Below are 27,657 nucleotides of genomic sequence, written 5' to 3' on the forward strand. Positions count from 1 at the left end.
TCAGCCTTGAAATTCCTATCCCCTCTGTGTTAGGGAATAATTTGCTTAGGTATTCAACCTTCGACCCAGTTCATACTTTTCTCTTCTCACTGTCTCCTTTCCCATGGCATAGGTCTACGGCCTTGGGTATTGCTGCTATCTCTCTTAAGGAGGAGCAGCTTGGGCGCATTGTTGTTGCCAGTCTATGACAGAGCACAAGCCGCCATGAGGTAGTTTACTGTTCAGGGACGTAGGTTCCCTGGCGCGCATTCTTTTATGGACGAGAGCTCTAGTTAGATTCAGGGTCCATATTGCTTTAGTCTCACTGATGAAGAATGTTGATTATTACACTCCGAACTAGTTAAAACCTCGAACTGCAGAAGAGTTCTTCAGAATTGGTTTGGCAACCGCTGTGTCAACTCGTGACACACCACCTGTCAATTCTCCGGCCGTAACTCCAAATAAACCATCAGTGTTTGCCATCAAAGCTCCAGCTCTCCTCGTGCCTCTCTGAGTCCTGACTCTCCATTGCTACAGAAGTTTCCCCCACACTCTGCAGTATGTCATGGTTTCTCTGCATATGAGGTATTCATTCGGTACAGGAAGTTATGTTCTTGAATGTTTGACTATGGGCCCTATCTGACAATCATTGACTCATGCGACACATCCGGGTCCTTTTCAAGTTTGGGTAAGCTAGCAGACTACGTACTCTGATAACTCAGCCAGCACCGGCTTCACCCCGTTCTCCTGATGCTTTGCTGGAAGTTACGTAGTGGTGAGTATACCCACCCAGAAACATTGTGTTGGCTAACGATGTAGACTCGGTTATATATCGTGTACAATTTGGGATTTTAAAAGGGGGGGTCCATGGAAACCAGACCCAAGAGGTCATTTTTTTTAACACTTTATTCATTGGGTATTTCACACATAACACAAGAACAGGAGAAAATAGAGAGTAGCAGAGGGGTTCTGCACTCTTTCATACAATACAGCTATACATGTGTTACACCTTATTCCTTTTGTTTGAAGGGATGTCAGAAATGTCGGCTAACAGGGCTAATTTAGGTGTACAAGGAATCACAAAACCAGAAATCTCTTTAAGAATCTCCCATATTGACCTCCAGTAATGCTTTAATTTATTACATTCCCAGAACATGTGAATTAGGCTACCTGTCTCTGCAGTACATCTAGGACAAAGATCTGAAATTGATTGATTTATGAAGTATTTCTGGTGTAAAGTGGTTCTGTGAATAATGTTAAACTGCAAAAGTTTATGTCGGTTGTTATATGAGAAAGTTAGGGCCTCCTCACATAATGAGTCCCATTTTAAGTCTCCAAAAGTACAACTCAGGTCTTGTTCAAGATTACCCAAGAGGTCATTTGATGAAGTGCAGTTTCTGGCAATTCCACATTCATTACTCAGCCCATGGATGTTATGTGGCTTGTGCTTGACCTCCTGCAGGACAAAAATGGGTCTTACAAGCTTCTCTCTGCTGCATGTCACAGAGAATTCTGAATTCAAAACATATTTAGCGTTTTGGAAGTGCTATATTCTTATGAGTTCTGTAATTAATCAAAGCATTATATGATTATAAAAAAATTGCTTTATGTAGTGACAAGTTGCAATGTGTAGTTGCTGAAAGGTAACATCTATTGGTACCGATATCAGTAGCCTGCATATTAGACGTTCAGGGAACAGCATCTAAATGTCTACAATAAGATAAGGAACATTCATGTAGAGAAGGCCTAAGTCTTCTGTAGCCTAGATTAATCAGAAATATTGATAATAAAGTTGACTTTGACCGGCTGTCCCTGTGAATATATAAATAATGGATCTAAAAAGGGAGCGTTGCCATTTTTTTTTCAGGGGGGTCAAAATGGAATCAAACATGTTATTCACAGCGGCATGAAATAGTTGCAAGTGTCAACTGGCTTAAAGGAATACTTCACTTCCAGATTGATCTTTTGTATATTAATGAATCACTCTGTGTAATATCCCATGTGCTTAGAAATCCTTTCTTTCATGCGGTGAATTATTCTTAAATGAATTTAGCCTAGTTTTGCTTCTGTAAAACACATCCACTGTTTACTCAATAAAATGTTTTCATCTTTTTGGGATATTTCCTCACTGTGTCGAGGCATAACAAATCTAAAGAATTAATGATCATTTTGGGTGTAAAAGTGCCCATTTCTTAGATATTGCTATCTACTGTATCTCCATTAGGAATGTTACTTCCGATGTAAATAAAGTAATGGCTTCAATCAGGGCCTAAAGTGACATAAAGCCCTGTAATGTTATATATTGCTTTCTCAATATGTTCAATATTTTTAGCAAAATTCATTTAAATAATTGGCTTGTGCGCCCCTGCGCTGTTCGCCTGCTATACGGCCATCCCGCTGTCTGTCACCCGACGTCTTCGCATAGCGTCTTCAGCGTCAGGCGGCTCTTTTGTCATTGGTCTTTTTTGTTGTCTGTCAAACAAGCACTACATTGGGATTGGCTCTCCCACGGAGCTGTGTTCCTTTTCGCTGCACCTGTCTCTCTGTGAGAGGCTGAGAGCGCTTCCTGCTTCACGCGAAGCTCCCGCCTCTTCATTCAGCTCCAAGGAAGAAAGGAGGAACTGCCCCAACCGCATGTGACACTTCCAGTATGCCGCAAAACCTTGCTGCTATGTGACTCCTTGGTATTATTTAGCTGCTTCTGGACTTGGTAGGAAGTAATGTTAGAAAGTTTGTAATTACACACGGTGTTTTGGGGGGTGCAGGGTGCTTTCGGAAAGGTGCCAGTGGGTTCGGAAGTGGAGCGTGGCAGCGAAAAGGGAAAAGGTTTTTTTCTTTCCTGTTTGATACCAGATAGCTTGACACGACAGGGCTGACATAGAATATGGCGGAGCATCACCTGGTTTCCGACAACAAACACAAATCCTCACTGAACTCCGGAGCGTCGTACTCGGGTAACGGGAGCAGCAACACGGCGGTGGCGGAGAGAGATTGCAGCGCCGCGGCGGCGGGAGGAGGAGGTCTGTCCGGCGGCCTGTCGCAGCCGGCTGGGTGGCAGTCCCTGCTGTCTTTCACCATCCTGTTCCTGGCCGGGGTGGCCGGGTTCAGCGCCAGGCTCTTCGCTGTCATCCGCTTCGAAAGCATCATCCACGAGTTTGACCCCTGGTGAGTTAATCTTCCCACACACCAAGCATATTCAAATTGATGTTTTAAGATGGACTGCTAAATATATTTTAAAAAGATGTCCTTGCTCTTTGGGTTTGGCTAGCAATCACTCAAAAACGCGTACAAATTTGAGCAAATTGTTATAAAAATAGATTAACTTACTAACTGTGTTAATTTATTAGAGTTAAGCCACCAGGAAACAGCTTTCAAAAACACGTATTGGCCTTCTTCTGTCTCTTTCCTGAACATCATGCTTATTTTACACACCAAAACATTTGGGCTTCACTTTAGAGTACCAAGTGAAACCTGCTAAGACTATCTAATATATTGTAGTACTTGTTCATTATAAGTGCGACGTTGTAACGGCCAGTGGGGAGTAGGTGGTGTCACACTAGAGTAAACGAGCGGTGACAGCTTCATATTACGCGGTTTGAAGGCGGAAATAAAATCCTCTACCAAGAATTTCTCCCTCGATCAACCAAAGATCACCTCTGCTCTGATCTGTTGCCTTGCCGCTACACTACCACTGATTTCAGTGTGCCACACACAGGTGCCTTAATCATATTGTACCTTTTTATGCTGCACATTATTCCTGCAGGTTGTAGTATGACCTTTGCTCAGAATATTGCTAAAGGTGATTCAAAACTTTATTTGTACTTACTTTGCAATGTGCTCCTTGTTCTGCATGACAATATTCAGTATTCAGATTTATAAGGACTTTTAAATACTCGTCCCAGAACAATTCTGGTAATAGTTGAAGTGCAAAAAGGATTTCCTCACACTGTCTCGGCTGACAGTTGGGCCTTTGCCACAGCGACATTAGCAGACTTTGCTGCACGATAAGTTCTAAGGAGGCCTTTAAAACAATTACATTTGGTACTATTCCCCTCAAACATGATGTATGCACATGCATGTCTAGGCTTATCCAAGAGAAAGTGAAGCACCTCAGTTGTAACAAACAAACCAGTGCTTTTCCTAACCAGAGCAGATTTAGTTAGTGCACTTTAGTTTGTGTTTGATTCCAAAATCTCACGTGAGTTCTGACAAATATTGTCCAATCTCTTTATTTGTACTCCAAGGGACTGTTGCCTGGCCCGAGCCTGCATTGCATCACTGAAAGCATTTCATGATTATTCTGTGACCAGCCGTGTGGATTAAACTGTCAGCTTCATTTCTGTCTGCTGAATAAAAGAGGAGTCTTGCAAGCTTTGGCTTGGGAGAATCCTTCAGTTTTTGTGTGTCACTGTCTGGACGCCTAACATGGCAGTGAGTGAAATGTATTCACTCACTGCTTCATTGTTCTATCATTCTCCCTTTGCTCTCAGACTGGCAACATTTAGTACATTAGACATTTGGATGGTGTGTTTCCCCTGCAGGACATCTGATTATACATTACACTTTATGTTGAAGTTCAATCGTTTTTGCACATCATGACTATCAGTTTCAAAAATAGTGATGACAATGTTTTAGGCTGTATTGCTTCATATTTTGAAAAGGATCCCTAATGTGTTCATTCCACTGTTGTCCAACTAGTAGTAGTAGTAGTAGTAGTAACCCCACTGCAGTCAGCATGTCGTTGTGTCCCTGAGACTCCTCACCCCACATTGCTCCTGTGGGGATTGCCCACAGTATTGAGTATGTGAGTCGCTTTGGATAAAAGCGTCTAACAAGTGACATGTAATGTAACAGTACCAGGCTGTGCTGCTGTTGTACATCTGTCAGGAATATCTACTTCTTCCCCTGTTTTTTCTTGAGAGAGAAATGGTGCTTTTGGAGATTTCAAATAAAGTGAGGGGGGGGCTTGCGCAGAGGGCTTGATGCACATTAGGAAATGTATTTCTACATTTAGCCTTGTTGACATCTATTATACTGACTGTTTAAACTTATTTTTGCTTAAACAATTCAATCCTTTCACTGTTGTGAGTCAGTTAGATTCCTTGTTTTCGGTTTAATTCTCAGATGTAGGTGACAGTAAAACACAGCGTAAACCAAACATATGTTCCGTCAGCTGTGCAATGAGAGGTTATGTCTGGATTTTGGCTGATGAGTCACGAGAGTCCTGCTGCCCCCATTAGGAGCCTTCAGTGGTGCACTCTGCTCGGTCAAAGGTGTCACGACAGTTTGTGCCTCTTGTTAGTTGTGTTAACAGATAGATGTGGTCCACTGAAACCTAATGCTAACGTGCCACTGACTCTGCTAAACACCAGCGCTTCCACTGGGCAGGGGCACATGTATTCAGTCCTGCTGGCAGCCTGCAGCAGGCAGGAGGTGACATGTCAGATAGGCTGCCTGGCTAACACACTTCCTGGCTGCAACCCTTGTGCAGTTTGGACTTTACTTAGTGCTTGTATTTGTTAGACTAATGCCATTTTTCCAATTGCTTGCCATTATGGTGTTTTTCTTTTTGTCTGACAAACATTGACACAAGATAAGAGAACCCCTCTCATCATTCAGGCATTTCCAACGGACATGCGATATTCTTTCCTTTTTAGGAAGCTTTTAAACCATTTCTGTTGAACTACTACGGCTGGGCTTGCTGTTGTATTCCTGCAGAGAAATGGGGCGGCTGTGGCTCAGGAGGTAGATGGTTGTCCTCCAATGGGAAGGTTATGAATGTTTCCCTGAACAGGTGGCGGCTGCCTCTGAATGCATGTGTACATTTCTTCTGTAAATGCAAAAGTGCTTTTAGGGGACTGGGAAAGCACTGTATAAATGCAGTCAATTGAATTACCATCAGTAATATGATGCCTACCACAGAGTTGAACCCATTATCGTCATGGCTGCTACGACTTACAGTAATTCTTGCCCTCAGCCTCATTGTTTATTGTATTATGATATAATGATATCAAATGTTTGTAGGTAAATCTGAACAAACAACAAACAATGCTGGGATACCTGTCTGCTCTGGGATGTGCTGCCCTATCACCATCATGTTAAACTCCTGCTAGTGTCAGACTCAGCTTATTGCAACATTTTGCAACAGCAATGGATTGAATTGCACTAAATGGAATGATGTCTTTGTATCAGTTTTCCACTTAATTTACAGATGGCCCTGAGCCCAATGGAGATTGCCCTGAAAAATACGCGGGGACGAAATGACGCACGAAGGGTTTGGGGGGGCCTCCCCCTAGAACATTTAGATGTTTGCAGGTCTTAGATGCTGTCTGGTGCATTCTCTACACTGAATTATAAGATGAACCACCATAATATTATATTGTACAATTTCATGACAATCCAGTAATGTTGTACAGACTGCATGTCCTGAAATTAGGGAAACCTAAAAATAAGCAATGTAATTTTTTGGGGTTTGGGGGAAGTCGAGACATGGACAAAAATAGGGCAGAACTCCCCCTGTACATAGTGACATTTGGGGCCAGAATAGGATTTTTTCTAAGTCAAGAACTGAAAATCAAAAGTACATAAAAAATTGCATAATTATATAATAATAAGTTCATACATACTTATCACTGATGGAAGGGACATTTCTGCAAGGCTCACAGAACATTTCATTCTTCTCTTTGTCAAATCTCAGCCATGGAAACTGGTCCAGCCAAGCTAGGATGAATGCCCTTGCCCTCTCCTTCTCCTCATAGTCTCTGGCCTTCTGGATTCTCTCTTCTTCTGACTGGGATTCTCTTTTTTGGGGGGGGGGACTGCAGCTCAGTCTTTCTCTTCTTCTTTCCAGGTTGTTCACCTTGCTTTGGTGGACTAAGAAACATTGTAATACACTGACTTTAAATGATTTGATCGTTAGGTATTCAGCATCAGAATCCGTAACAAATTGAAATTCCCGCGAAAATGTGGTTGCATTCGATTCATTGTCCGGGTAGTATTCATTGTATAGAAATCGTATTGACCGGGCCAGCCCGAACATCGCGAAGTTGGTCGAACGAATGCCTCCTCATCCGGAGGCTGACCGAGCAGACCCGAGCAGCAGTCGAGAGGAGCCGAGCGCATCCGCGAAGCACACAAAATGGCGACGTCCATGAAGAAAGACGGGTTGACCGACTTTTGGCAACTTTTTCATCGTTTTCCAACCGATTTGACCGCTGTCAGGCACTGACACGTCTCCAAAATTGCCATAATATATTTCCCGATCGGGCAACCAGCAGGTGAGGCTTCATTGCCCGAGCTAAATATTAGATTGCCTCGGGCCATCGGGCAGTCGTTAATGTCGAGCCCTGAACTGGAAGATTTGGTGTATCTACGTGCTACTGAAGTGGACATTTCAAACTCAGAGTAGGAGAAAAAACTAATTTTGAGAAAACTACCTTTTTAAAGATTACTGTGAGGCGCTAGTTAAACCCTCCTGTTCTTTGGATGACAGCTTGCGCCTCGACGCACTTCGTGAAGGTATTTCGTAGTCAGGGTCATTTGTTTTTTGTCTAACATTGCTTCGTGAAAGTGACAATTGTTGTCGTCTTCTCTGTGAACGTTTTTATCGATGTTCTTTTGCCATTTTGAGATTAAGGCCCAATCCCAAACCGCTCCCTACACCCTACCCCTACACAGTACCCCTCCATTTGCGCATTCGCACGGAGGGTCCACCACATTAAGTGCTGTTCCAAACCAACGAGTGTTGAGCGGTGTGGAGGGGGAGTGGGCTATCAAGCCCTCAAACAGCGAGTCTGCATCGGTGCTGACTTGAGACCGGTCTCTACCTGACCGGTCTCAACGCTGTGTCCGGCCGTCAGGAAACACGCTGTTTACAAGTAGTTCCAGCAAACATCCACTGATAAACTGCAATGTTAACAACCTCATGATAACCTCATATGTCTTTAACTTAGGATCATAGATCATCATACCTGTGTTTAGTCTAGAAAAAGGTAAATGTGTGCATTTTATTATAAAGTTGTGTATATTTACAGACTGTTGCAAAAACTAAGAAGCTTATAAACATCAGGTTTAAAACTAAAAGAGCTTTACAAAAAAGTAACACAATGAAAGATGTTTGGAGTTTTATTTGATTTATTAATTTACATTTTTTGTCGAAGAGATGCTGATTTGAAACCCTTGTTACATACAGTTACGGCATTTCCTGTTTCTGCAGAGAGAGGGGAGGCCGTCTCAAAGCTTACCGCTGTATTTACTCCCTCCATCTGACAGGAGGGAGCCTCATGTGTCACTCCACGGAGTTCACTCCGTCACGGAAGGGGAGAATGTAGGGCGTGGTTTGGCATTAGGCCTTACATTTTTAGCGGCAAGCTAACCAAGAAGTGTTTTAGCACACCACGTGACGCATCTGAACGAATCACGTTGTCAGAAATTGGCACCAGCCAATGAGATTCAGTTTCTTGGTTTAAGACCCATTTGTACTTTCACGTTAGGTTGCTGATACAAAGGAAATGACCATATTTGGATCCGATGAGATTGTGCAGGAGAGACGGAGCTTTCCAGCGATATCTCTGCGGTACTTTGTTACGTTAGAATTAGGGATGCACGATATTGGTTTTTTTAAACCGATACCAATACCGATAACTTCCTGCTTCTCAAGACCGATACCGATAACCGATAATAAAAAAATCTTTACGCCACTAATTATTTTAACGCGATTAACGCATGTGTATTTTTTTTCCTCGGCCGCCCGGTAGTTTCAGAGCGCATCGAGTTTAAAATACCATCTACAAGCTGATGCTGACAGCCCCGCTCCTGTCGCTCGCTTGTGGCAGATCACACTTCCACGCTCACCGGCAGGCACCGACTGGCCATCTGGAGGACCGGGAGGGTGTGTGTATGTGTGGCCCGAGCGAGCGAGAGAGAGACCTTACGTGCATTGTTGTTGTTAGCATCTGGTGCTAGCTAGCTGCGCTAACGGATATACGGAGCTGTTTAGATGAAAACAGAGGAGCGACATTTCGCCACAACTGCGCCGAGCACTTGACTTTATGCAGGAAGCCAGACAGTGGGACATTGTACGAAAAGTGTGCGCAACATGATTGCAGCTTCGGTTCGAGCATATGCCTTGAGTTGCGTCACAGCCAGGCATGAGTTAGGGAGCGCTGGATTTGTGAAAAACTCTCCTCTTCCTAAACCACTAATACCACAGTACTGGCAAAACGGGAGGAGCCGAGTGAAAAACAAGCGCCCCTCATCCCAATCCACCCACACCGCAGTATTTTTTCTTTTTTTTTACCCAAAAAATATATTGTATATTATCGGGGCTATTCATACTGGTATCGGGTTTATCGGGATGAGGTCATAATTCCTAATATCGGACCGATAATTATCGGGCAGATAATTATCGTGCATCCCTAGTTAGAATCAGGGCCGCCAATCACGCAGGCTGCATGGGGCCCCACCTTGCGCAGGGGGCCCCGCCCAGAGGGCCTCAGCTGCTGTGCGCAGTTCTCCGCTCAGTTCTCCGCGCACCCCCGGCTGACACGCGAGAGTGAGAGGTGACAAGGGGAGCACGTCTGTAACCCGACACCGTTGCAATGAATCGACATCTGACCAATCACGGCTTTGATACGGCCACTAGTGCAGGTGAAGAGATGTCGGTGAAAAGACAGTTTCAGTCCGGAGCAAGCAAGAGGGGGAAAAAAACAAAACATGAAGAAACTAGAGCATCACTCGAAGGTGGGTTATTGTATGAGTCAAATGTACAACTTGCGAATGTTGTATAAGTCAAATTGCCAATTGCCATATTAAAACATCAGCTGCAATTCACGACATGAAGAAGGCAGTCTCTGCAGAGCATATAGGCTAATGGAGATGCAGTTATTTCCATCATTCTTTATTTAACATTCATTCAAGTATGTGATGCCTTTTATCTGCTAATGTACAGGAGGAAGAGTGATACACTGTCTGTCTAGTTGGCTTACATAACAGTTAAAGTTTACAGCCTAAAAAACATGGAGCATTTTTTCCCCTTTTATTCATTTTTATGTCAATTTGCACATTTCATGGTGATGCTCAGCCTCTCCCCTTAACTCCTAACAGTCATCATCATGTCAACCACAACACAGAGAAATACTGATAGAAATGTGTGTGTAGTTGTTGGTACATTGCTGACAGAGGGAACTAGAATACAGATTTAAGAAATATTAGTTTTTGAGCATGTCATAAGCATGTTTTGTCTTGACTATATTACAACTATATTATAATACAATAATATAGTATTTATATTATTGAATTGATTATGATTATTATTATTAGTAGAAGTTGTTTATTTGCATTAATTATATTTTAATCTTTTTGAGGCTAGTATTTGGCAGGAAATGCAGACGTATTAACCTGTAAACGCATACTGAACGACATACATGCACATTTACCATTTACCTCACTGTATACAAAAGTGTTGATAATAATAATAAACAGGAATTATATTTGCAAAGTACTTTGTTTCCAAAAAAAAATTGTTTCACTCCTGTCGGTTGGGGGGGGCCTCATCTCACAATGTCGCTTGGGGCCCCAAGTTGGCCAGGGGCGGCCCTGGTTAGAATGCTAACTTTTGGTGAATTTAGGAGAAATCTACAGACGCAAATAGACAAACTATAGTAAAATAAACACCTAATTGTGTATTTTGTACATTTTCCTTCCAAAAGCCTGAAAGAAAACATGTTATGGGCTCAAAATAGAACAACATATCAAAATTGACCAGTACTTGAAAAACAATGTTTTTGCCTGGGGTGTCTCGCCTTAATGAGTGAGACACGGGGGAGTTGAGGATCTGTTTGGGTTTGCATGTCGATGTATGGGAAACACTGTTTGTATTACTATTATTAATAATAACGTGTGCATAGACCTTCTTCAGGGGCGGACTGGCCATATGTAGAATGTCTCCCCACGTTGACAATCCACTAACAACCCACCCTCCCCGCCGTTGACAATTCATGTGGCGGGGGGTCGCCAGTCTCTGGCACAGTTATTTTGGGGGTCGCGGGCTGAAAAGTTTGGGAACCCCTGCCCCTAGACTACACTTTCATTGTATGACTCCTTGATTCACATAGAAAATAATTCTCCAACCTCCCATTTACACTAAGAAAAGAAATAGGAAAAGTGTAATCACTAGCTTGCTTGAGTGAATGCACCACAAGTCCTACAGTGGTTAACCCCAGTGCCTGGAGTCCATGAAGATGAAACTGTGGGTTTTCTCCGGAAGTGTTTCCTTGTACGATGTGAGGGTCTAAGGACAGAGGGTGTCGTATTGTCATACTGATATTCTGTACAAACTGTGAAGTCCACTGAGACAAATGTAACATTTGTGATATTGGGCTATATAAATAAACATTGATTGATTGAACCAACCAGTGAGGAACATTTATTTATTTGCTTCAAGTCAACTTCATTGTCTGCAATGCTATGGGAAAAAACGGAGTCTCATAGGTGCCCCTCACCAGCTACTGCTAACATGCACAAGCATTGGTCTTGCAGTTGGTGTCTATTCAATGTCTTTGTCTGGCACAATAATGGCTAGTTAGCCATTACTGGTGAGATACATGAAAACTCTTCCCAATGTTTTTTGAGCTGGATCCTAAGGATGACACAAAATGTAGTTTTCTCCAAGACCCAGACTAGAAACCGTTTACGAGCCTATTATCCAGAGATGTAAGTGTGGGCTGTGAGTGTTTCTTCTGACCACTTACAATTAAGATGCTGCAGGCTTCCTAGGGCTCAGGAAAATAAAAGGTATTCTGTCAATACAGACAGGAATCGGAGCACCCAATGGATTGTGGGTTGTGTATGTGTGCAGGCACTTCCCCCCCCCTTTTTTTTTTTTCAATAATGTACCTGAGCCTCAAGAGGGAGCATGAGCAGCCAGCACTTCTCTTCTCAATATAGCACTCACTCATAAGCAAGCCATATGCTGCAATCCCTACATTATATTTCAGCTTTTCACCAGGAGACACTTACTATTGAGCTCTTTAATAATGAATAAAAGCTCAGGGGACAACACACTAACGGCTGTGTACCAGCAGAGTCTCCGTCGGAAGGCTAGAGGCAGCACTTTATCTACCAGGCCTGTATAATCTTAGACAAGTCTGTGGTGGGGTTGTTTCTCTTAAAGTCTTGTTGGCTGTTAGCTTAAGAAATGGAAGGCTGGAATGGATGGAAAGTTTTATACCTGCTACTTTTTCCTTTGTCTCTAATGTGCCAATGAACAGAAATGGTGTCCTAATGTAGACCTGCCTTGACATTAACCAACTTCAATGACAATTCCTAAATACATAAATGCATTTATTGATCTCCCGTCACCATGCCATAGGTCGACTGTAAAGATTGTGTTTCAGTTTCTAACTTTAGGGCTGAGGGCATGCTAACTTGAACTGGTGTGCTGCATTTTGTTAACTAAATCATCCAGTCATTTTCAGAGATCAAGGAACATTGCCTTATTGCCTTGTGTATCTCAACAATGTCAGATAACTTGTAAGTGCTGCACAACAAAACGATTCCAACATGAGCTTACTTCCTTCAATCTGACACTGCAGTCCTCTGAGCTGCTCTCTGTGGTTTCACAGGTTTGCCCTCTCTGACAGCCCCCCCATCTCTCTGTGTGTTCAAATGTTTCAGGTTCAACTACAGGGCTACTCACCATCTCACTACCAATGGCTTCTATGAGTTCCTCAACTGGTTTGACGAAAGAGCCTGGTACCCTCTGGGTAGGATAGTAGGAGGCACGGTGAGGGTTCATTTGTTTTATTCAGACATGTGTAAATGAAATCTGCTCTGTTCATTTATTATTTTGGATCAGGTTAAGTCTTTGGTTGAATTTGACTTTATTTTGTTTCTGGGAGAAATTCTGTAAATAAGTCGCTGTCTTATTTCGATACAGAGATTTGAACATGATCAGGAGTGTAGCAAAAACATGGAAGTGAAAGCAGCACTGTGTTTTTAAATGCATGATTGAAATAAATATATTTTGTGTCTAAAATCTGTTTAATAATTGTTGCCATAATTGTGCAGCCCTATGTGGGAGATAGGCTGGCTCTTCAGACTTTAATAATAACATCTGACGGGATAATTACTGCAAAGTCACCTTTGTGTCTCCGCTCCTTCCCCAGGTGTACCCAGGCCTGATGGTCACGGCGGGCCTCGTCCATTATATTCTCAACCTGCTGCACATCACCGTCCACATCCGGGATGTTTGTGTGTTCCTGGCTCCGGTGTTCAGCAGCCTGACCTCCATCTCCACCTTCCTGCTCACCAAGGAGATTTGGAACCAGGGGGCAGGGCTGCTGGCAGCCTGCTTCATCGCCATCGTCCCCGGCTACATTTCCCGCTCTGTGGCTGGCTCCTTTGACAATGAAGGCATCGCCATCTTTGCCCTGCAGTTCACCTACTACCTCTGGGTACGCCCATACATACTTTATTAGTGTTTAGACTCTCCTGAATGCAGCTATTTATAACCGTTGCCATTGCTGCTTGAGGTGGCTGCTCTTTGTTAATAGCTGGGTAATACACTTGAATAGTCAAGCTGCATGGGCTGCCCTGTAGCTCATCTGGTAAAGCCTTTCATCCCTTCTGTCTCCCAATTTCAATACTGTCACTTCAGGAGAGGCACAGGTGGCCTGATAACACATCTCTGAACTACAATGACTTAAAAACTTGTTGTGTGTTGCTGCTCATCAGGTGAAGTCGGTGAAGACGGGATCTGTTTTCTGGACCATTGGATGCTGCCTCTCCTATTTTTACATGGTGAGAACACATACCCCAACTCATTTATCATTACACTATAAGCTGTGACACCTTTTCTCTTGCAGCTGCTTATCCACCAATAATTATGTTACACTTATAGAGAACAAGCTTGAAAATATGTGCATGTCTGTTTTTCTGTGTTCGTGTGCCTTTGGAGGGTTTTTGAACCAGCAGCATAATCTGAGTAGTCTTAACGCTGTAACAGAGGTGGCGTTAGACTTTTTCGGACAGGATCCTAACATTTCCGCCATAATCCATTATTACCCGTCGGGTCTGAACCCGCCACTAACGTGTCGTGCTGTTCCGAGTTTGTTCTAATCCGTCAAAATGACAGACTGCTTTCAGATTTTTCCGTCATTGTTAAACAAAATCCGTCATAGACGGAAATATTTGGTTAACGTGACCACTGCGCTGTAGTCATAATATATTAGTGGTAAATATCGCAGCTCTCAGGTGGGCTGTGCAGCTGTGCCCCCTCCCTCTTGGTTTTACATCTCCCTTTATGAGAGAGTCATAGAATCACAGCCACCTTTCATTTGGCAGCCTACAGGGACTCTGATATTATGATTCTGCTGCAGAAGCATGGCACATATTTAGCAGAGATCTAAATGGCAACTGTGTATGTTCATTGTGTGCATACATAAACCAAATAGTTACACCTCTTATTTCTATTTTGAGAACTGCTGGAAAAGCTCTAAATGAATGAGAGAATACTCTGCTTGTTTCACAGGTGTCTGCTTGGGGTGGATACGTGTTCATCATCAACTTGATTCCACTTCATGTATTTGTCCTGCTGCTCATGCAGCGCTACAGTAGGAGAGTCTACATAGGTGAGATATACACACACACACACACAGGTTTCTTTTGACATTCAAAGTCATGAACGTACACACATTGATTTGGAGGTAACAGAGTAGCTGTTACTGATGATGAATAGCAGCTGATGCTGTGTTTATAATGAGACAGACATCAAGCTTACACAAGTCCCACAGAGGAGAATAGACATGTGATGAAATTACTTTAAGATATATAGAAAGTGGCAAAGCACGCAGGGAAAGAAAATCAAAGCCGTCTCACTTTCAAAGACTTTGCCTTTCTGATCTTGAATCGATTCCTGATCGAAGGCTCCAAGGTCCGTAATGATGCTGTAACACATTACCATTGTTTCGCATCCAGATCAATAACCAACACATACTATACCAGATCATTATCCTGTGGTAATAATGACATATCAAGGTGCGGAAAGTACATGCACAGGCTAGGTTCTCTTTAGCTTTCTGATGAAGCACAAATACTGTACTGGAATATCTTTAAATGATCGTCTGAGAAGCTGAAGAGACTTAAACAATTATAATAATCTCTGGTCTGGAGACTCATTTGTTGCTGTACCCTAGCAAGCAGGGACTGATCCAATCAAGCGCAGCACTAAAATGAAATGATTGAATACCATTCTGTTATTGTGGACACATTTTATGGGTATAAATCCAATGAATGTGATCACTTGTCAGTAAGTAGATAGTAGCTTGTCTTATACTGTTCTTAACCATTTGTTTCTCCCACCAGCCTACAGCACCTTCTACATCGTCGGCCTGGTGTTGTCCATGCAGATCCCTTTTGTGGGCTTTCAGCCAATCAGGACCAGTGAACACATGGCCGCCGCAGGTCAGTAACCAGCGACCTGTGGTCCCATTCAAAAGTTCCAATTATTTGTTTATTGCAGTGCAAAAACATGGGTTCTCATTTTTCAAGTCTCTCTTAACACAGTACTCGTATTCAGTCCTCAGAAAGTGTGATTGTTTGCTGTAATAAGTGATCGTCATTGTGGACACGCATGTTCACAGATGCAGGAGGTCTTTCCATACCATGAAGACTACATCCTCTTACCCACTAGACTAACTCAGACTGCCAAAGCTTTTAGCTGATAAGCTTCAGCTGAACTTCAGAACTGATTGATGACACAGAACAAGGACAGTGGTTTATGCCTCTCCATTTCATTACATCAAAACGGAATTAGGAAGGGGTCTCCTATCCATACTGTCCACAATTACATCAACCAACAACACTTTTGATGTGTGCGTGTCATTATCGTTTTAAGATAAACTTGACTTTTTTTTTTTTTTTTAAAGCGTCGGGATATATATGTATTATTTTCCAATCTGGGTCATAAAGATATTTTCTACAAAACTAAGTGTGTCTCTGCAGGAGTGTTCGTGCTGCTGCAGGTCTACGCCTTCCTGCAGTACCTGAAGGACAGACTCACCAAGCAGGAGTTCCAGACTATGTTCTTCCTGGGAGTCTCTCTGGCTGCTGGAGTGGTTTTTTTCTGCGTCATTTACCTGACATACACAGGTTGGTTCATATTGTCTTCTTCTGAGTAGCTCTTGCATACATTTTCTGCACAGGGAAAAACGTACCCAACCCATCTCCCTCCACACATGTATGTATCCATATGTGTTTGTGCATGTGTTAATTAACAACAGAAAGGCAATATTTAATTTCCCTTTGTGCAACCAATTCAAAGAATGCTTTCCGTCTTCTTTTACTCCTAGTAACTGAAAGCAACCTTTTTCTCCCCGGAGTCTCAGTCTGAGGAGGCTTTCACAACTGTAGCAGTTAATTTAGTCCATAACATGGGAAGTTAGTCCTGGTCTGGTTTGTGTTCACACACAAACAAACCACGAGTATTAAACAAAAGGTCATACAGACTGACAGGTTCCTCTGACAGTTCTAGTAATTATCATCTCATCAGTGCATTATCAGGACATCTGATGTGTAGTTCCAGTAATCCAAAATTCGGTTCACAGATAGCAAATAAGCTTGACTCGGACAAGATACGTCTCAGGATAGTTTGTTTTTTACTTCCACAAAAAGGTATCAAATACAAACACATATTCTCTCAGGTCAAAAAACGATGTTGCTCGGTGCTTCTTTCTCCTTCTCACCCCCCAATCACCAGCAGCTGCCGTCGGCTATAACGTCTCGTAATCACGAACAGCTGCGGTCGTCTATGCCGTTAATTTCACACGGCTGGTTCCAATAAATGATATAATGGCACTAACAACAAAGGATAATAATATTCAAAAATATCAGACTATACATTTTAACATATGGCTCCTACATGATGTGTATTTATGTTCTATGGTTTCACAAGAGCTCACTATGAAATAGGCCTAACGGATGATTTTGTCATTATTGGACATCTTATTTTCATAAGATGTAACAGGATGCTACTTGGCCATTAGCCTAGAAGTAAGTATTGAGGTCTAATTAGTGTGGGATTGCTGTCACACACTCTTTAATACAGATGACCTGTACAATGGAATGAAAGTGAATAAGTAGAATTGAAATACTACATGTCAAGCAATAGCTTGTTATGATTCAAATCAGCCATCCATGATCTGCAGTGTGTGTGTGCTCGGACCACCTGCAGCCTTTATAACTACAAGAGATGCAGGTCAGAGAGCTCATTACAGCTGATCAGGTCTGCAGCACTGCAGTACAGGCACATGAGAGAATGGTTATATGATGGGTACATCAACCAATCAGCAGTCCACTGATGCCTGACAGAATACACAGATCACAGAGCGTGCGAACAAGGTTGGTGTGTGTTGTGTCTGTCTGTGTTTAAATTAACTTGTAAGTATATTCTTACTGTGTGTGTGTGTGTGTGTGTGTGTGTGTGTGTGTGTGTCACCCTCAGGTTACATTGCTCCATGGAGTGGGCGCTTCTACTCCCTGTGGGATACTGGGTAAGGCCTCACAGTTGTTATACTTTTGCACTGGGGTACCTTACAGTAGTACTGTACATAATTAGATTTTAATTATGTGCAGTAGCACATATACCTATAAATCTTTTAAACTGTTCGAAACAAAGTGGCATGGTGGATGTCCATTTTGTAAAGATGTATACCCGCATGTTTACTTGCTGATGGAAGTCTTAATGTTTTGTTTAGTAATAAACACATGCTCAGAATAATTATTTTATTCTCGTGCCCAAGTGAAAGAAATACAAATAATGAATTAATTATCCTTCCAATTTTTGAATCAACAATGTTTCAGCCAGATCCTAAAGTTATCATTTGCATACAAAGATTATCTCACTCTGTTTAGCTGCAAACATGTTCTCATGGTCAAACATGCAGTCTCTCATCAAACCCGGAGCAGATAATGCTCCCTTTCTCATCTTTCAGGGAACTGTGAGACTGCAGCATCAGTTTTTAAACCCTACAACTCTCCCTCAGTGTATGTGTCCATATCGTTGTGTGTTGATGCACACACCTTAATATTGCTTTCTAAAAGGATGTCAAGTTTTGCTGCAGTTCAGTAAAAGTAACGAGGTCAGCAACAGACCCAAGATAACTGACATCAGCCAAACCTGAATAAAAGACCATTGTTTTGTGTTCCTTTGCCTAGGCATGCTTTTCCTGTGTTATCTGACTGCTCTTCCATGTTCTCCACAGCTATGCCAAGATCCACATTCCCATCATAGCATCAGTATCAGAGCATCAGCCCACCACCTGGGTGTCCTTCTTCTTTGACCTTCACATCCTCGTCTGCACCTTCCCAGCAGGCCTCTGGTTCTGCATTAAGAACATAAATGATGAACGTGTTTTTGGTGAGAGCATATCATGGAAAAAGTAACTTGCAAACCATGTTTGATACAAAATACACAAAAACAAATCTCGAGGTCCATCTTAAAGTGTTTTCAGTGAAATCCCTGCTCTTTCTCACCAGATGCACTTTGCATTTCCCAGTTATCATGATGTCATCACCCAACAGTAGTAAGGGACTTAAATGGAGGGGAGAGGAAATAACCCTATCTCTCTTACGTCAAATGCCATGATTAACTCTTAATGCCGGAGCTTCCCACAATCTCAAAAGGTCAGCTGATGGTAGTTGAGATCAGAAAGAAGAAAAACAATACAGACAAATGATGTATTTATTTATGAAATGATTTGAAACCAATGGGCCATGGGGCCATGCCCTGATAGTGTGTGAACTCTTGAGATTTATTTTAACTTCTGCTAAAACACAACAAAAAGAAATGAGTAAGAGTAATCAAGAGAAGAATAATAACTTCCTATATGTCAGATTATTGAATTTGGTTGACTTCCTGTTTTATAAAATATGACTTAATACTCCAGAAAGTTTGATTGTTCCATCTTCGTATTTGGGTTATTACAATATCTGCTAGTCTGTTACTTCATTAGAATTGAATAACACTTGATATAGTGATAAAACCTGGCATTGGAAGTCCAGACGTCATGAAGTCAATATCAATGATCGATGTGACGTGTGCTAAGAAAGGATGTCCTGTCAGTGAGCATGTGGGAAGTATAATCAGCCAGTGGAAAGGGCTCAGAGGCAGTGTACCTGCCATATGACTCAACGGCACTAAATGAAAGTAAATTGAATAATGAAGTTATGTTTCAAATGAAATCTAATTCACAGAGCTTGAATGGTACGGTCCAGGTCAGCTGGAACCTCATTATCTGTCTCTCTGCTCTCCGTCCACCAGTGGCCCTGTATGCCATCAGTGCTGTTTACTTTGCTGGCGTCATGGTGCGTTTGATGCTCACGCTGACTCCGGTGGTGTGTATGCTGTCGGCGGTGGCTTTCTCCAGCGTCTTTGAACACTACCTAGGAGACGACATGAAGAGGCAGAGCCCTCCAGTAGAGGACAGCAGCGACGAGGACGACAGGAAGAACGCTGGAAACCTCTACGACAAGGTGAGCGGCCATTGCAAAGTGTGTGGGATGTCATGTTGTTTGATTAAACTTGGTTGACCAAAATGCACAAAAGCATTACTTTATTACATATGTGTTCCATTCCCCGTACAAAAGAACGATGTCCTTTCAGAAGTTAGAATGTTGCTGTCGCTCTTTTTTTAATAATTCAATAAATATTTAAGAACAAACTTAATATACAACGCAACTCATACCTAACTTGTTTGAAGCTCCACTTATCATTTTTTTTATATTAATCAGAAGACAATGGGTGTTTCTCAATGTCGAGTAAAGCTGCTCCAGAGCCACTATTTCAAGCATGCTACGTCATCAAGTGCCGCCAAAGGACTGTTCCAATGTCCAGCATACTTGGAATTCTACCGAGCCCGGCGTACTTCGTTTGGAGACATTTCGAGGCTGCACATGTGTAGACTCCGCGGTCTTAAAATCCCCACAATGCTTTGCGCACGGACCAATTTCCCCAAATCTGTGGCGGAAAATGTAAGGCGGGGCCTCTCATATGACGCACACCTGCACACTTGCTCACCTGTTCCACTCTTCGTTTTCCGAATGCCAGGAAGGATTCTTGCCTCGCTTCTGAAGCAAGTGACTCGGAAGACATGTGCTACCAAGCAAGCGTCCTCGATATTGAGAAACACCCATGGTGTACTGTGAAAGGTGACAGACTCACAGAAAATGATCACCCTCAGCTGCAGTTGAACTCAGCTTTATTAAGAGTTTCAGAATCTGTCAGCTCCTGGTTTGGGTTTGACTGCCCACAGCTTCAGTGCAGTGGCTACATCAGCAGGTAGCACTGAACAGAGCTTTGATACCCACTGTGCACTGCCTGCCCAACAAACAGCCATCAGGGTAGGTTAGCGGATTGAAATGAGCAGCTGAAGAGCAAGATATTTTTCTAAGGTTGTGTAAATAGACAATTGTTGACATGTTTGCAATAACTTTATAGAAGCACTTTATAACATAGTGGAAGTTGTAAATATTACAGTGACATATTACTGCTGTCAAGTGTCATTCTTTTACAGCACCAGTTTATCGTGGTAATATTTAGCTTCCTTTGTTTATTTACCGTTATGTCTTCTATGATCAAATCATTCTTGTCAAACAAATGGGAAGTACCTGCTGTCGGTCCTATACCCATTAAAAAATGTATGCACGTCAATATCTGGTACACACTCTTCTTACAAAAGAGGCAAAGCACTACATAGTTCAATAAGCATTTTATAGAGCCATGGTTTGGATTATGAAACGCAAAGCTAGCCTTTTGACATCCAACCAACAGGTAACAACATAACTAACTAAACAACTCAAATAAATGCAAGACATCCAAATGTCACTCCTACAAAATCTACATTTTCTATCATGTTCAGACCTGTCTGAGCAGGACTTGTCATGTTGGTATTATCTGTAATACGTTAATTCATTGTGTTTTGGTATCTGCTTTTCCGTCCTCAGGGAAAGTTGCACTGCAGTCTGGGTTATTATTGATGTAATTTTTCTCTGCACATGAATACAATAGGCGCTTTCACACCGCAGTACTTTTCCCACAAAGGCTCATGGGAACTTAGTTCATGAGAACTCTTTAGTTCTCATGAACTAAGTACAGATCGCGTTCACACCGGAATAAGTCCCTGGGGAAGGATTAGCAAACCACTTCACGGCGTATACTGCCACCCGAAGTCCCCGGCCGGAAGTCCCCGGGGTTGGGGGACTTCCGAGTAAATTGCCAGAACGCCGACACCTCCTCATCTCCACCGCTCCCATGTTTTATTTTGTGTTGTCATAAGTTAGTCTCTCTGCGTTTCTGGGCTAATGCTAATGCTAATAATGCTAATGCGAGGATAATAAAATGGCGGCTTCACAAAAGTGTTTTGGGAGTTTTACGGGGCGTGGTTTGAAATCCGCCCAGCCAATCAGACATAGGAACCTTTTTCTCCCACGAAAGTCCCTGCTTCTCTAGCAGGGGGTAAAAAGGTTCTCATGAACACATTTTAGTTCCGGCTCTTTTTGGTGTGAACGCAACATTTCGGAACTAAAGTGGGAAAAGTACTGCGGTGGGAAAAGTACTGCGATGTGAACGCGCCTAATGGGAATAATGAACTGCAGGTATCCTGAAAGGCGGTGTTTAAAGTAGACGCCATAAAACGGCCTGAGAATTCTCTTAATATGGACCATAATCATCTTCTGGTATATTATCGGCTCATTTGAACAGAGCTCCTGTCTTGTTAGAGTTCCAGTAAGCTTACACATGGTGTCCTGTTGGTGTCCTCTGCAGGCCGGTAAGGTGCGTAAACATGTGTCGGAGCAGGAGAAGGCTGAGGAGGGCCTGGGCCCCAACATCAAGTCCATCGTCACCATGTTGATGCTGATGCTGCTCATGATGTTTGCGGTCCACTGCACCTGGGTCACCAGCAACGCCTACTCCAGCCCCAGTGTAGTACTCGCATCATACAATAACGATGGGTGAGTCATACAACACAATGGGCTTTTCCCAACCATATACACACATGTTAAGACATCATGTACCTGCCTCCATTCTAACATGATTGAAATACCACTTGCTTGAAACTTTACTATATAACAAAACAATGAATAAAGTATGTCTGATTTTCATTGCACTCTAGAATTCTGCCATCAAAGTTTTTTAAACTGCTTTTCAAATATAAGTTAGCATTACATTAGCATAAACTGTACAGTTGTATAAAGAAAGAAAATAACAAAACATTTGAGCAAAATGTTATCAGATCCAGCTTGTTACCAGCAATGACTCTATGAACTGATATGGACACTTGGGAGTGTCCAACAAGAAAAGCTGATAATGCTCAGAGAGAGGCTGTTAGTCAGGGTCCAACACATCCTTCTGCTGAAAGGCAGACATCTCAGAGATGGATGTCAGGGGAGCAACTTGCCTAACACAGGCACTGCATGGACAGGAAGCGGTGAAGGGCTTTAATGCTGTGGTTCTAAAGAGCTCATAGAACAATTGTACAAAAAGTTCCTTACAATAAAAGGAAAACTGATCTCTGATGTAAATAATCTACTCGAAATACTTCATATCTCTTGTTTTACAAAACCTTTGTGCAGGTCCCGTAACATCCTCGATGACTTCAGAGAGGCGTACTACTGGCTGAGGCAGAACACAGACGAGCACGCCCGAGTGATGTCATGGTGGGACTACGGCTACCAGATAGCAGGCATGGCCAACAGAACCACGCTGGTGGACAACAACACCTGGAACAACAGTCACATAGCACTGGTGAGAGCTGCTCCGCCTGTATGCCCTCTGATCACACGCAGTTACTGAGCTAACGCTGAAACTGTGCGTGCAAAGTTACAAACACATCAGCGTTGCTCTTTGCTGTCTCAGTTTCTATACGGAAGTGGCATGTCCCCTTCAGTTCTTCCAGCTTTCACGGCTCGGATAAGTTATTTGCTTCTGATGTACAGAATCAGTGAGATCCATGCCGAGGAAGATTATTTCAGTATTTGGTTATCTTGCTATTCAATTGTGTTGTGCTCTATAAACACTTTAATCAAAATCACATTAGTTATAAAAAACATATATATAAATCTAATCTATCGCACACACGGATACAAATACATATCACACTGCACGCTCACAGACATTAGCTAACCTCTTTCCACGTTGAATTCTGCATGGATCTCTCTGTTGTACTGTAAGTTGCGTGCACATAGTGAGCCAGAGCAGCTTCCACTTCACATTGGGCGGCTGGGCGTTAAAATGAGTCAAGCCACAACGTGGCGCCACAGAGGAAATTAGCTTAGCAGTGGCCGGCTAGCAAAGCTGCCAAAAGGTGTAAAAATATCTTGTTCTTTTTCAAAATTGATGCTATGAAAAAGACGATTGCTGGCTGCCACAGTGTTAGTGGTTCACAGGAAACAGACCAGGTGGACATCATATCTCAGTGCACTGCGAGCAGGTGGAGGGGAGATCTCAGGACTGGACCTCTGTGCCACTGGTACTCCCTTGATTTAGACATTCATTGTTTTAATCCAAAAGAAAATGAAAAGTTGCAGCAAATCCACACATGTTCTGACTTTAAGGCACTCAAATAGGTCAAGTTTCAAGACCCTTCAGTGACATCATCTTCTCAGACCTGATAAAGCTTGGGCTCCTCCAAAGCCACTGCTCAACTGAAAAGTACTAAACTGATCTTGGTGAAATCACTGCAGTGCCCCTTTTTAAATATTCACATGAGTTCTGTTGAATGGAAAATGAAATGTAAAGTTGCTGTTCCTTTATGTTCCTACAGGTGGGGAAAGCCATGTCATCTAATGAGACGGCAGCCTATGAAATCATGAGGTCACTGGATGTTGACTATGTCCTGATCATCTTCGGGGGGGTGATTGGCTACTCGGGGGACGACATCAACAAGTTCCTGTGGATGGTGCGCATCGCAGAGGGGGAGCACCCCAGGGACATCAGGGTGAGAAAGGTCACACCACCCGCTCAGAGAAGTGCTCTCTGAGGGAGCAAACTGCTTGGGGAAATCAAGGATCTCTTGTGTGCCAAATAGTTTGGCTGCAACATCAAAGGAAATCACGGACCAAAGTGTGTGAGTTGACTTTTCTCTTTCCATCTGTTTTGCCTCTGAACCCAGGAGAGTGACTACTTCACCCCCCAGGGAGAGTTCAGAGTGGACAAAGCTGGTTCCCCAACGCTGCTCAACTGCCTCATGTACAAAATGTCGTACTACCGATTTGGAGAAATGCAGGTTTGTCATCATGTATGATCTTTCTGCGCAACATGCTTACCTATTCCACTAGGAACGTATCTGTACTGTTTTCTTGCATACGTTGTGTTTCATTGCAAACACAAATGCTTGACAAAATCGTTTTTAAGTGGAAAATAGATTAAATAGGATTCGGACATAGACAAGCTCACTTGTCTTTATTTCTGTTCTAGCTGGACTTCCGGACGCCGCCGGGCTTTGATCGAACTCGCAATGCTGAGATCGGAAACAAGGACATCACGCTGAAGCACCTGGAGGAAGCCTTCACCTCAGAGCACTGGCTGGTCAGGATTTATAAAGTGAAGAAGCTGGAGAACAGAGACCGTGTGGAACACCAGCTGAGAGGCACCGACACCAAGCAGAAATACACCTCCAAAAAGGTACCGCCCGATCCTGATGCTATTCTTCATCTGGTGTTTAACCGTGCAATCCATCGTAACCTGGCATATTCTTTTATTCACGTATTTAGCCATATTTAATGGCATTAAATGGCCATTCATTCACTTAATTTGTACAACAGTGATTATACAGAACAGGCTTTTAGGTGATGCATGAATAAGGGTGCGTGTGCTCACTTTTCATGTCAACACACACAAAGCAAATGAAAGATGTTTTCCCTGCAGTGAAAGAAAGGGCCTCTAAAACAACAAGCACATATTAACACTGTTTTTGTACAAAATGACACCGAAGCAATGGGGTCAACGTGACCTCTGATGCGGCCTTACTTAAGATGTGATTACAAAGGTTGATTATGTGTCAAATCTCGGCTTGATTTGTCTTCTCTCTGCAGACATCCAAGAGGAAGAGGGGACACATCAAGAACAAGCTCTCCCTCAAGAAGGGCAAGAAAGTGAGCAAGAAGTCTTTATAGAGCCCCCCCAACCCCCCCCCCACCCCCCCCCCCCCCCACCACCACCAGAGGCACATTGAGAGGAGGAACATCTAAAACCAAACTTTCAACAAAAACAAGCAGCAACAGTAATCCACCAACAAGATGAATGAGGAACACCGTCACCCCAGGCTCCTGATGTTTCCATCAGCTGAGAGAATGTGTTGACCCCCAGCTGACCTTTGACCTGATAAGTGGGGTCAAAGTGCAGAAAATGGGATATTCTACCCACACTGGTTTTAACCTGAGGAACCTTTAACTGGCTTTTCTTTTTGTACTTGAATGTGATGAGACAGAGAGCTGTCCTCATTCCGGGGAGCCTGCAGAAACACACCTCTGTTCTCCCACGGCCCCCACCCAGAGCTGCTCAAAGGGAGGCCCAGCCATCCAAGCAGGAATGGAAGTGTTTGCTCTTGGAAATGGAGTATTCAAATGTTCATAGATATTCTATTTCATGCAAAGGAGAGAAACCCAAATGCACCACCCTGCTTCTTGAGTTTTGCCTTTCGGAGATTGAGTTTGTGCTCAGATGCTTTTGGAAAGTTGAGGTGGTGGAACATATACAGCAGTATGTTTTTATGCGTTTCATTCAAACCAATTATTAATAAGAGTATGCATGTACACATATGTGCCAACATGAAAAGGCCATTACTACTCATACGGCCTCGTCCTGCTGCGCTGTCTTCAGCGTTTCCATCAGGAAAGATAACATCCTTTATATGGCTCCAGATCCACGTGCTCTTACATTTCCCACAATTCAGGCTTGCTGCTTTTAAACTATTATTTGTTCAGACTTTGGAAGCTCCTCCTAGCAACAGAAGACGTCATAATATCTAACAGTCCAAAGCTCATGTTTCTTTCCCTTCAGACCTTTGTTAGTAATGCCCAGAGCTCAGCAATGAGCTAAGTAATACAACCTTACTTTAGATGATAGAAATGACTTCTCAAGCTATGAATCCACTCAACCAGAAAAATCCTTTAAACTGTGTGTGATTGTGAAAGCTGTGTGTTACTGTAATCTGTATCATTCACACACTGAGCTCAGGACAGAGCTCAGTGTCGGACCTTTTTAAGATGCTCTCTGGAGGCCAGCCATGTACCCAGGTTTACATTTGATTGGTTAATGATGATTAATCAAAGACTCAGTCAAATGAACACATCTCAATGTGTAGGCAGGGCATGTTACATCCTTCAATACTACAGCAATGGCATGTCCACAAGAGTGCATGAATGTTGAGATGCGTGGCAGTAGTGTGTGTGTGTGTGTGTGTGTGTGTGCAGTCTGTTAGAATGGTGTTTTCAATGATCACTGGCTGCAGGTTTATAAGGTATATGCAGTAACTACATGTGAGTGTAAACAGATCATTTCAGTCTCTACCACTTTGTGTTGCTAGTAGAATATGCTAGCAGGGGTTCATGTCCTGCCTGCCAGTGTGATCATTAAACACATTTGGAATGAAGCACTCAAATGTCAAACCGCTGGAAATCTATCGGTGCCTAGGAGCATTTCAAACACTATGAATGGAGAGCTCATGTCAACTCCTCGAGCCATACTGTTGTCTGCAGGACTGTCAGTCTGTCACATTCCCTCCATGTCTGTCTTTGATCCACCCCCCTTCCCAGGCGCAGTATCCGCTTCAGACATGCTTCACTAACACTGAGCGTTTCCTCCTGAATCTGGAGAAACAGGCTCTAAAGTGCTCCGAGGTTTCCACACAGACGGTGGACACTCTTATTCTTTGTTATTGGCTGAATGGCCACTGTTTGATCTTTATTTCTGTCATGCAATCAGTTTGACCATTTCTCAGAATAACCAATGAATTTAGATTTGAGTGAGGTTTTTGCCCTATGATTTAATACTTGTTTCTTGAAGACATCACAAGAAGCAAATGACTCCTGCTTGAGCTGATTTTGATTCTGTTGTGGTGTTTTGTCACAAGAACACCGTCTTCAATAAACCCAGGTGGAGAGGATCACATTGACCTGAACAGAAACAAGTCTCTTATTCCCAGAGCTCTAGTCAGTGAGCTTATTTATTTCATGGACGCTGGAGTCAGATGACCGAAGCTGGGCAGCGTCCTGTCAGGAAATGCAAGGATTTGTTCAGCTTTGATTTTCTAAGTCAAGGTTTCTTCCTTCAATTGTAATGTAGATGCAGGTGTGAGAATGAAACATGCCTTTTCAAATAAAGAGGTTGAAATAACTTGGTAATATGTCTTAATTACAATGTGCACAATGCATGTGATGTTATACACAGGGCCGCCCCTCCCTACAGGCCAATCACGCAGGCTGCATGGGGCCCCGCCCAGAGGGCCTCAGCTGCTGTGCGCAGTTCTCCGCCCCTCCCCCGCGAGAGTGAGAGGTGACAAGGGGAGCACGTCTGTAACCCGACACCGTTGCAATGAATCGACATCAGACCAATCATGGCTTTGATACGGCCACTAGTGCAGGTGAAGAGATGTCGGTGAAAAGACAGTTTCAGTCCGGAGC

General features: G+C 43.0%; 1 protein-coding gene across 1 annotated transcript; it reads left to right on the forward strand.

Annotated features, from left to right (window-relative positions):
• Positions 1 to 2,863: 2,863 nt before the first annotated feature.
• Positions 2,864 to 27,370, forward strand: LOC117532927 (dolichyl-diphosphooligosaccharide--protein glycosyltransferase subunit STT3B-like). Its single transcript, XM_034196528.1, has 16 exons — positions 2,864 to 3,144; positions 12,655 to 12,763; positions 13,146 to 13,433; positions 13,714 to 13,779; positions 14,510 to 14,609; positions 15,343 to 15,441; positions 15,982 to 16,128; positions 17,480 to 17,528; positions 18,240 to 18,394; positions 19,298 to 19,509; positions 21,800 to 21,987; positions 22,609 to 22,780; positions 23,799 to 23,972; positions 24,147 to 24,260; positions 24,452 to 24,658; positions 25,069 to 27,370. The coding sequence occupies exons 1-16, from the start codon at positions 2,864 to 2,866 to the stop codon at positions 25,147 to 25,149; spliced, it is 2,442 nt and encodes an 813-aa protein (XP_034052419.1). The 3' UTR covers positions 25,150 to 27,370.
• Positions 27,371 to 27,657: the final 287 nt, after the last annotated feature.

Source organism: Gymnodraco acuticeps, unplaced genomic scaffold (genome assembly GCF_902827175.1).
Source record: "Gymnodraco acuticeps unplaced genomic scaffold, fGymAcu1.1, whole genome shotgun sequence".
NCBI lineage: Eukaryota > Metazoa > Chordata > Actinopteri > Perciformes > Bathydraconidae > Gymnodraco > Gymnodraco acuticeps.

Excerpts from the sequence above, each read along its gene's own strand:
- LOC117532927 (XM_034196528.1), top strand. The coding sequence starts at position 2,864 with ATGGCGGAGCATCACCTGGTTTCCGACAACAAACACAAATCCTCACTG. Across the intron at positions 13,434-13,713 it reads AGTTCACCTACTACCTCTGG|GTGAAGTCGGTGAAGACGGG; the intron begins GTACGCCCATAC and ends GCTGCTCATCAG. Across the intron at positions 18,395-19,297 it reads AAATGATGAACGTGTTTTTG|TGGCCCTGTATGCCATCAGT; the intron begins GTGAGAGCATAT and ends TCCGTCCACCAG.